This window comes from Azolla caroliniana, unplaced genomic scaffold (genome assembly GCF_043228905.1).
Source record: "Azolla caroliniana isolate FFs.n. ecotype wild unplaced genomic scaffold, voAzoCaro1.0.p SCAF_17, whole genome shotgun sequence".
In the NCBI taxonomy this organism is placed as follows: domain Eukaryota; kingdom Viridiplantae; phylum Streptophyta; class Polypodiopsida; order Salviniales; family Salviniaceae; genus Azolla; species Azolla caroliniana.
The window spans coordinates 1,465,062-1,476,031 of record NW_028230452.1 but is presented as its reverse complement, the minus strand read 5'-3'; the positions used below and the strand labels follow the sequence as shown (position 1 = coordinate 1,476,031).

The 10,970-nt window shown below is 46.4% G+C and overlaps 1 protein-coding gene across 1 annotated transcript; it reads left to right on the top strand.

Annotated features, from left to right (window-relative positions):
* Positions 1 to 7,316: 7,316 nt before the first annotated feature.
* LOC147852694 (linamarin synthase 2-like) lies at positions 7,317 to 9,641 on the top strand. The gene is made up of 2 exons (XM_087333695.1): positions 7,317 to 7,988; positions 8,579 to 9,641. Exons 1-2 carry the CDS (start codon positions 7,328 to 7,330, stop codon positions 9,514 to 9,516), a joined length of 1,599 nt encoding a protein of 532 aa, XP_087189821.1. The 5' UTR covers positions 7,317 to 7,327; the 3' UTR covers positions 9,517 to 9,641.
* The last annotated feature ends 1,329 nt before the right edge of the window (positions 9,642 to 10,970 follow it).

Below are 10,970 nucleotides of genomic sequence, written 5' to 3'. Positions count from 1 at the left end.
TCACTACGGAAACGGCAGCAAATGAGACGGTGGCACAGGAAGACAAGTGGCTCACAAATATGCACCAGTTTCTGAGCACACGACTGCCTCCGGAAGAGATGAACCGGGACGAACGGAAACGCCTGGCGGTGCAAAGACGACATTTCTGCTTACTGCAAGACACACTTTACCACAAGGGCGCGGACGGCATATGGAGACGGGCTGTGCGCAACAATGAAAAGGACCTGATACTGAGGGAAGCTCACTGCGGAGTTGCCGGCGGTCACTATGCCGGGGATGCGACGACCAGGAAAATATGGCAAAGTGGCCTCTGGTGGCCAATGACATTAAGAGATGTGGTACGGTACGCAAAAGAATGTGACCTATGCCAGCGGATGGGCCAGCCAACGGAGCAAGCTCGTATGCCACACCAGCCGGTACTACCACTCGAGCCATTCCAGAAGTGGGGGCTGAACTTTGTTGGACCGTTCAAACCACCGGCAATGAGAACAGGTAATCGGTACGTCATCGTCGTGACGGATTACTGCACGAAATGGGTGGAGGCCAAAGCATTAAGAGACAACACCGCTGCGTCAACGGCGAAATTTCTATACGAGTACATCTGGTGCCGTTACGGATGCCCAATCGAATTAATAAGCGACCAAGGGGGGCACTTTCTCGGCCAAGTAGTGGAAAGCCTGACGACATTCTATGCCGTTGTCCACAAACGGAGCACACCTTACTATCCACAAGCGAACGGTTTAGCGGAATCAACGAACAACACGCTCCAGAATATCCTCCGGAAGATCGTCAACGAAAACCGAACGGATTGGGATACCAAGCTACATAGCGCGCTTTGGGCATACCGGACGGCATACAAGACGAGCATCCGAACAACACCGTTCCGGTTAGCGTTCGGACTAGAGGCGGTAATGCCGGTGGAATTCCAAGTACCCAACTTACGGATCCAGCTACGGGAACGGCTGAACGAGAAGGAGTCGGAGGCAATACGGTTAACAGCGCTGTGTGAACTCGAGGAACAACGACTGGCAAGCATCCTGCACTTAGAATTGGAACAACGGCGACGGAAAGCATTTGTTGACCGGCACAGTAAAGGAAACGAGAAAATGTTCGCAATCGGCAAACCGGTGTTAGTATTTCAGACCCGGATGGGCAAGATGCCCGGGTAAACTACGGTTTAGATGGACCGGACCGTACTGGCTAACACGTGAGTATAATGGGTCCTACCAGTTAGGGACACTTGCCGGCGAAGTGCTAGGCAAATGGGTCAACAGATTCCGATTGAAGCCATATAGAGGACGGATGCCTAAGAACCCATTTGAGCAAAGGACCGACACCAGTGAGGGAAACGGCAACCACCAAGACGGCAGAGACGGCGAGCCGGTAACTGGGGAAAATGAGGCTGGTAAGGGTCCGAGAGGACCAACGGACAAGTAACGTCACACTAATAATAATAATAATAATAATAATAAAACAAAAACAAAGTAATCATGCAAAAGCGAGGAATGAATGGATGAAAGAGCGAGGAGCGAAAAGGTACGTAGTGGGCATTTAAAGCGCCACCACAGGACATAATGCTATTTTAGTACACGACGTGCACACACTCGAAAAAGGCGCCAGAATGCACAGAGAAAAACCACTGCGTGTGGAGACCCTTTACTTTCACGAACCCAGGAGCACAGAAGCACCAAGGCGCTACAAGATCATCAGACGAGAACCTACGCACAGAGAACCCCCGCCTTCTGAACTCTCTCTCTCTCAATCTCACTCTCATCACCATCCAACCTCGCCACCGCAATCCGACCTCGACACAGACATGGACCCGCAAACGCTGTCGAAAGCCGCCAAGACATGGCTAAAGCAACACGGGCTCGAGGGCTTCTTGATGATGATGGAAGTACCGCCACACAAAGAAGCCGACAAGGTGATCAAAGAAATCGACACAGAGGTCATAACGGCAGAGGCGATTCGAGCGTTAACAGGCCTTCCGGAGGGAGGCATACTCACGATTGACAATCCAACCCCGGAGCAACTCATCAGGTATTTTGGTGAGTACTCCCTAGCCAGCAAGGGCTACCGGACACAGGGCGGCGGAGATATGTTGTTCCGCGAGATTGCTTGTGTGCTCCACGAATACGGCCATGTGTACCCTAGACCCCCTGCCATGCCGCAGAACCGGGTAGGGATGATCATCGCCACCTATGAAGGGATCAAGGTGGATTGGCCGATATTGATCGCAGATGGGTTGTGTGCGGCGATCAAGATCGTCAGAGGCAAAGACGACAAAGAAGGCCGAGACGGACGGAGGATATGGCACGCCGTAACGCAGTGGCTCACCTTGCTTGTGCCACCCGTCCAGCCCGTCCAGCCCAAGAAGTGAGGAAGAGTGGCGGACGGCACCCCAAAGACGGCTTCCAAACGACAACAGTTGTTGGCCTCTAAGGCCACTAAGGGGAAGGCGGCGGATGCAAAACAGGAGGGAAAGGAGAGCGCCAGCCGGAAGCGGCCAACGGATGCGCAGGAGGAACCACCGGCACGGCCCGTAAAGGTTACACTCCGCGGACCGGTGAATAGAGAAGCGGACCCCTTGGCGGCAAAACTCAATGTCGGGACTCAGGAAGAGGAAATAGAGGAGGAGCCTACGGAGCACCTCCAGCGATGGTCGTCGGCAAGGACCGTTGAGGCAGCCGGGAAACGTTCGGACCCTCAAACGGAGGGAACACCAGCTCCCCATATTGAGACTCCCACGTCGAGGAAGGAACCGGAACCGGTGCGCATGGCACCGGAATCAGAAGCCCCGGCACCACCGGCAACTCCGGCAAGTCCCATCCCGTCAGAGCCGGAAAGGTCAATGCAGCCTCCCTCGGCCAACCAAGAAGAAGCGCAAGGGGAACCAGGACAGCAGGGTGGTCCACGGGCAGAAACGGAACTGCAACTCGGCGCAACCAGGCGGGACCACCCATCTACAAGTGAGCCCATCTATCAAACCTTCGTGCAAGCACAACAATGCACCGGTAGCCTATGGCTCCGGTGGATAGGCGAACAGATAGCCGGAGCAGTGGGGTATATTGAGGCGGAAGAAAGAGCACAAAGCGAACGGTTGCTCGTCACAACCGAACAACTAGAGACGGCCCGGTCCAGAATCCGGTGCCTTGAAAAAGACTTGGATCAGGTCATGACAGAGATGGCCAAAATGGCCGTAACGGCAACATAGATCCAATCACCGGTGACTCCGGTAAGTGTACAGAATAAAGAAACAGATCGACCTGTACATAGCAATAAGACCCCAGCAACGGAAACCGTTCCGGCGAGAGATGTGGCGCAAGCCCAGGAGCTTGCGGAATTGAGAGATGAACTTGCCGCACAGGAAGCGCTAAGGAGCCGTGAACAGGAATTGAAGACAGCGGCCGAAGCCGAGTTAAAGAAGACTGCTGAGAACCTCCGTCGAGCAAAGGAGAGCCTCCAGAAAGGCCATCAAGCGTACGACCGGCTAAGGGAGGAAAAAGACAAAGTGCTACAGGAAAAGGACAAGCTGCAGAAGACGGTAGAAACGGAAATTGAACGGCTAAAGGAAGAGCTCCGCCAGCAGAAGGACCGTGAGGACCGGGCCCGTCGACAGATCAACGCACGGCTCAAGCAAAAGACAGATGATTTTGAGCACCTGCACCGGGACTACAAACGGCTGGAAACGGAGCATAAGGAACGGATGGCCGAGCTCCAACAGGAAGTTGATCGGGCCGCGACGGCGATCGCCGATGAACGTGCGGAAAATACAAGACGCTTGGACGAGGCGGAGAAGGTCCGGATGGAGCTCCAGAGGCAGCAACAGGAAGAAAAGGAGAGAGCGTCAACAGTATTGCAAAAATTACAAAGCACATATCAAAGGCAATTGACGCATTACAAGGAGCAGGCGGAAGACAACGTCAAAATCATCAAGCAACTGAAGGAGGAACAGCAAGCTGCGGAAACCAAATCGCAATTGGGAACGGGCCGAATTCAATCCATCCTCCGGGCATGGCTGAATCAGACAAAACACTTGATTGATGAAAGCTCCGTAAGATGGTGGGCAAAGTGGGCACAAAACGCGGCGGAACTCCAATTGCTACGGGCAGACGTGGCACACCGGCGGAAGGAAGGAGATGATTGTTATACGTTGACTTCTGAGGACTTCATCGTCATATGGGACGAGCTGGCCGACGACTTCCAAGTCCTGGCGGATGAACAGCTGGCGCAGGTCAGGCAACTCGTAGCTCAGCTAGACGATGATAGGCTAGACGTTCAAATCCAGTTTGAAAACTACGAGGGGTCTCGGGTTCGGGAAGAAAAAGCACGGGAAGTGGCAACGATTAACCTTAGTGATGAGGACCCGTCGCCGGCCGAGGGCCAGCCCGAAACCAGTCAACCGGAGACCACTACGACGGAGGGAGCAACGACGGAGACGCCGGTGTTAGAGCAACAAACGGAGGAGCAGCCGCAGCAGCCACCAACAGACCCATCGCAGCAGACATCAACAGAACAACAACAACAACAACAACAACAACAACCAATTCCAGATGAACCATTGGAGACTCTCGAACAAAGCATTCTGGATATTTTGGACGAAGAATAGCAAGGCTCGGTTGTGGATTCGACGTACAAGGTACTGTCCCACAGGCGTGCCATGTGTTACCGGCCGGCAAAGGAGTCCAGAGTGGGAAATGGAGAGTTATTTAAGTAGTAGGAATGTGGTTGTAATTAAGCTATGAGTGTGGACAGACGGACCGGAATCGGTATGCCGTTCCGGATCCGGACCGATCCCGAACAGGTGCGGATGGCACCGTTTTGTAATACAGACCGGAAACCTATTTAAAGGCCCAGATACAATGTAATGAGGAGCGGTTAATTAATAAAGCTTAGTGTTGTTATCTCTCTGTGTTAATTGTCGTTCTACCTTAATTGTTATATCTTACGCGTGTGATTATGAAAGACGATCATGCTAAGTAACTTAATTAAGTCGGATTAATCGTTGAGTCTAATCCTGTTGCCGTAACACCCTTTGGTGAAGTGTCTTCCGTAGACACCCTGTGTTAGGCCATTGTCCGGCCCTAAGAGTTAACACCTCTCGTAAGAATGATCTCATGGTGGCATCGTAACCATGTAATGAGGGAGGGATGTTGGATACGTGTGTCATAAGAGCGGCCTCACATGAAGTGGGTCAAACCCTACGTACTCAACATCATTATGGCTATTGGCGTTTCTTTACGTAACGAAATATCGAAGTCACCAACGGGGATTTCAACAATAAAAAATTGTTGAAAAAAAAAGATGGTGACAACACAATTCTCACAAAAATGTGAGGACGGCCACCAAGAACCTTTCCCCGAAAAGGAAAACATTCGATTTAAAATAACGTAATAACTTATATACACATATGTATATTATCACATATATACGATCAACTACGTATACACGTGACCACATATGCCTATATTAAAGAAATCGTTATATTTAATAGCCAAAAATGACATAATCGAGGCATATACCTCTACGCACACGAGACATCCAAAAATAAGGGTTCAACGTAATATGCAATTGAGGTATTAACCTCTTACGCATACGAGACCAAACGCATATCATTTACAACAAAATCGAGGTGTTGACCTCATACGCAAACGTAACATATGTTCGTGAACGTAATACGTAATTGAGGTATTAACCTCGTACGCATACGACACTCATCACATATTATTTATATGTCAAACAAGGTATTGACCTCGTGCACATATGTAAACATTTTAGATAACCAATTAAATACCACTACAACATCATTTAATTAATGAAAATAATCTACATATTAACCATACACATGATTAGATGGGAGAAGAAAAAAATAGACCAAAAATAGCAAGAAAGATTACCGAAGTTCCTTGTTGATCCTTGTCTGCATGAAGGCCAACCACACAACGATCGATCGCCATCCATCGATAAGATAAGACAAACAAAAGAAAGATTAGTACATAGGCTTGGATACCAAATATTAGAGACATGTACTAAAGTAAGCATTAGATAAGGATAGATCTAGGTAGATAGAAAGAAAGGAGAGAGAGAAAGAAGGGTGTCGATCCACCCGACCACCCCTAGGCGAAGGGATCGAGACGGACTCAAGCCTCGATTGGCGTCCCATACCACCGCCGTGGCGACGAGTCGTCCCTGGTGCTGGTGCGCTCGCTACAAGAGTTGACCCACCACAAGACAGAGTCTCGACGTAGTCAACAAGATAGTCAAATGAGGGTAGCTAGGCCTCCAGGCAAGTTCACACTTGGCCTAATGGGTTGTCTCAATCCCAAGGATTAAAATTAATCTTCCCCTTCTTTACACTCTCGTTTAACCCTCACACTTATCCACGTCTATAGAATACTACGGTAAATTCTCACCACGGGGTATTATATGGTCATGCCCGTAACAAATGTTACATGTTCACTTTACAGCCAATGATTGAGGAACATGGACAAAGGCAACCAAAACTTCAAAAAGGAAAAAAAGTGCTTGAAAGTTGATGAGCTTAGGTAGAAGTGGCCAATTATAAGGAAAACAACACACGCCAATCTTGTTTTCAGTTTCCCTTGTCTCCTCATTCTTGATTGACACATGATGTGTTTTAGAAAGACACAAGATACACATGTCAACAACAAAACAATAAGATGGTGGCCATTTAGGAGAGGGTTCTAATGAACGGGCCGATGTCCACGACTCTACAGAAATATCATCACTGAACTATCTAGAGACATCCAAGTGCACTGGGCATCATTTGAAAACAAGGAGGATAAAAGAAAAACAAAAAAGGTCAGGGTTAGGGTTCCAAGCTTATGAAATAAAATTTGTGAAGTAGGAATGAGGCATTTATTTATTTTACGAGAAAGGTATGTATGTATTTAGGAGATAAATCAAATCACGTGCTCGAAGGATGATCATACGTTAAAAAGAAAGAGTTATGTATTTGTTTGTTGCTAAGTCGGTTGGAAGAGTTTTGTTGTAGCAAAATGAATAGAAAGACAGAAGCACGTGGGTGTGAAAATGCCATAATAATAATAATAATGCTCATGAACAAGAAAATGTGGCCACATCAGTGGAAGCTATGTATGTGCCTTCATTATGGGGTGAAAAAAACACGTGTTAAAAGGAGGAATGAGGCAGTTATTTTTAGTTATTTACCATAAAGGTATTGTACTATGTACATATATTTAAGTCTCTTCATCACTTTGCTCCTATGAAAAGCTCCATAGAGAGAGAGTGTCAGAGAGTAAGAAAGAGAGTGAAGAGGCTGATCTGAAGCTGAAGCTGAACAACCATGGCCACATCAGTGGATTCAGCTGTGGACTTAGCCTCTCGTGGTAGTGGTAGTAAGAGAGCTCGTGCCCTCATCATTCCCTACCCAGTGCAAGGACAGATCAATCCCATGATGCATCTTGCCAAGACACTCACCAATCATGATCCAAACCTCCACATTACCTTCATCAACAATTACCACTACCACACTCGCCTCATGGCCAAGCCGCATGGCCATGGAAGCCCCTCCACCACTCGTGAAGCTTCCGGAAGCCCATCGGCCATGGGAGAAGTAGTCGCAGAAGAATTAGGTCGGAGGGGGTTCTCGGAGGAGACCTTGGTACAACCCAACATTGGCTTGGTTTGTGTGGACAATGGCCTTCCTACCGATTATGACTATGTCACTGACCAGGATTCTCCTGACAGTATGAGAGTGATTTACGAGAGTTGTTCAGTCATGTCGAAAAACCTGAGGCTCTTCGTCGAGCATTTGGAGGAGAACGAGAAGCAAAGCTGTTACACCAAAGTTTCCTTCATAGCTGTCGGTATCTTTTGTGGCTGGGCTATGGATGTAGGGGCCGATCTCGGCATTCCCACTGTTCTTTTCTCTACCCAATCCGCGGCTGTGTTGAGTATCCTCATGCACATTCCTTTGCTTATCTCCAATGGCTTCTTCAGTGAAGGTTAGTTAGTGAGAATAATTCATTTGTCCCTGAATCTTTTTTCATGAATCTGTTTCTTAAAGTCGTTAAAGTCAACTTTACCTTCAATCTCTAAAGTTTTTAAGTGATAATGGATGCATTGTTTAGGCTATCCTCTTCCCCATATGTGTGCATAGAGATACTATTTAGGGGTCGGTATATGTGCATAGAGATATTATATATAGAGAGAGAGAGTGTTTATAACTCATGAGATATTATCATAATGTATCCATGAATTACCAGGTTCCCCCTTATCTTAGTTAGATCATTGTCTTGTTTTCCTTCGAATCCAAGACAGAATCTTGGATGTATACTTTGCTCAAAGAAAGTTAGATGACTTAGTATCAAAGTTAATCATTCGAAGTCGCTATATGCCAAGGATGTTTTCTAATGTTTGTAATTTTTTGTTAATAATTGTCTTGATGGATTAAGTTCTATTAATCAAAAGTCACTATAATCCGAGAATGTTTTCTGAAATTTGAAATCTTTTATTAATTGTCTTGATGTGTCATTCCTGAAAAAGTTTGCCTTCAATTGTTTTAAACTCACACCCCTTTCTCCATGTGTCTCAGAAACCAAGTTTGATGAGGAACAAAACCCAAAGCCTTATGGCCAAGATGCAAAAGATCAGCTCGTGACCTACATACCCGGTATACCTGGTCTCCCGCCTTCAAGCTTCCCGGCATACATGCATGTGCATGATCCGTCGAGTCCAAATGTTGAGTTCCTGAAGTCATATTTCGACAAACTAAAGCTTTGCAATGCAATCTTACTGAATACTTATGAGGAGTTGGAAGGACAAGCATCCCGAGCACTGGAGTCAGAGTTCCATATCCCCGTGTATCCGATAGGGCCTATTATGATGGATGTGAAAATGAAGCAAGATGATGAGAATACTTGTATCACATGGCTGGATAAGAAATCCAAGCATTCGGTTGTGTACATTGCTTTTGGAACCCTGTGGAATCCTCCGGTCGAGCTCATCAAGAGTATAGCCGAGGGGATCAAGGCGAGCAAACAACCTTACTTGTGGGCACTTAGGCCCTCAAACCTATGGCCTTCCAGCAATGTGTATGAGTTATTACCGGAGCATTTCTCCGAAGAAACGGATGGCCTTATCATACCATGGGCTCCTCAACTCGATGTTCTCGCGCACTCATCAGTTGGTGCCTTTCTTACACATTGTGGATGGAATTCAACATTGGAGAGCATGAGCATGGGGATGCCCATGATCCCTATACCTATTAAAGTTGACCAAACTACAAATTGTAGGCTTATTGTAGATGTATGGAAGGTGGGTGTGAATGTCAAGTTTGTACTACATTCGGATGGCCCTGTTGTGGGTAGGGACAATATCGAGAAGGTCGTGAAGCTGGTCTTTGATGACGACGAAGGCCTTGAAATGAGAAACAGAGCTCAAGAGTTAAAAACAACTATAGAGAGGGCTACACAATGTGGTGGCACATCATATACTAATGTAGAAAAGTTCATTCACTCATTCAAAAAATAATCCTGAACTAACTCTAAATTTTGATAATTTATTGGATAGTTCATGCCATATTTAAGTCAGTTTGTATCCTATAATGCAATAAGACCATGGAAAATGAATGCCCTTTCCATCCCTGTTGTGTATTCTATGATAAGAAAAAACTCATCAATCATGTAAAAGTTGTAAAACTCATCAATGCTTAGTAATGAAAAAAAACATGAAAAAGAGACTTAAAAGTGACTTGCGACGAACAACCAAATGTAGAATGAACTAGTAACTACAATGTCTAAGTAAAACTTTTGAGTCAAAGATCTCTTTCAATCTCTAAGTAACACTTTTGACTCCAAGATCTCTTTCACACTCTCTCTATCTCTCTCCTCCTCCTTGAGACAGGATCTGTCATGGATAGATCATAAGCTCAAGAGACAAGAAAGAAGATAGACAAATGGACGAGTAGTATTAACGGAAAGACTCCATAACTGGTGTTGTTCACCTGGAATTCCTTCAAGGTGAACTCCTCTATTTATACTACATGGCATGCATACTTGTTGCACGCATGTGAATCTACAATAGAGCATGTAGGTATGCATGCATGTGCCAAGTGTAAATACTACAAGGGAGCAACTACGCACATGATGCTAGAAAAATAATAAGGACCAATTATATACATAACTGTGTACTAGATATATTGGTTAACCCATGATACTAGATTATAACATGGTCGTGTCAAGAGTTTGAATCTTGACATTATCCCCCCTCCTACTTCGCCTTCCCAAATCGGTCGCTGGTTTGTGGGGATATCGGTGATGAAAATCTTTGATGACCTTTGGGGCATTTTGTAAATTTTTTGATGGTTCCCACGTGGCCTCAGACATGGGGTAACCCCTCCATAGGACAAGGTATTGTGAGTGTCGATAGTGCCAATGCAAGTCAAGGATTTGGTCAACCTCGTATTCCTCCCCTGTCGTCAATTGCACAGGTGGGGCCTGACGTCCTGGGAGTTGTGAAGCATAATGGGGTTCGAGGAGGGAAACATGAAAAACATCATGAATCCGGAAGTGGGATGGAAGGGCGAGCCGGAAGGCGATGGGATTGATGCACTCGATGATACGGAATGGTCCTGTAAAGAATCAAGAGATGGATTCTTGTGATGCAGAAGAGATGTGAGTTATGTGTGTGTAAGAGAGAGAGAGAGAGAGAGTGAGTGAAACACAGAGAATACGCAAGGTTAAAAGTATATTAACAAAGGAGAAAGACTCAACTTATACAATATGGGAGGAGGGTGCTTTATGTAGTCACCCTCTCTCTTCATTAACTACAAGGCTCATGGAGCATGGGGAATGTGAAAGCTCATAAGTTATGTGTCATAGAATATGATTCTATGACTCATACTAAATGCTAGAATACAAAGTGGTGACATAATGGTGACTCTTGACCGTTGGAGTGTCTCTTCACTCTCAAGGTGAGTTCACACA

What these genes read in the sequence shown, in the direction of transcription:
- LOC147852694 (XM_087333695.1), top strand. Translation starts at nt 7,328, where the DNA reads ATGGCCACATCAGTGGATTCAGCTGTGGACTTAGCCTCTCGTGGTAGT. An exon ending in CAATGGCTTCTTCAGTGAAG is followed by an intron (nt 7,989 to 8,578) that starts GTTAGTTAGTGA and finishes CATGTGTCTCAG; the next exon opens with AAACCAAGTTTGATGAGGAA.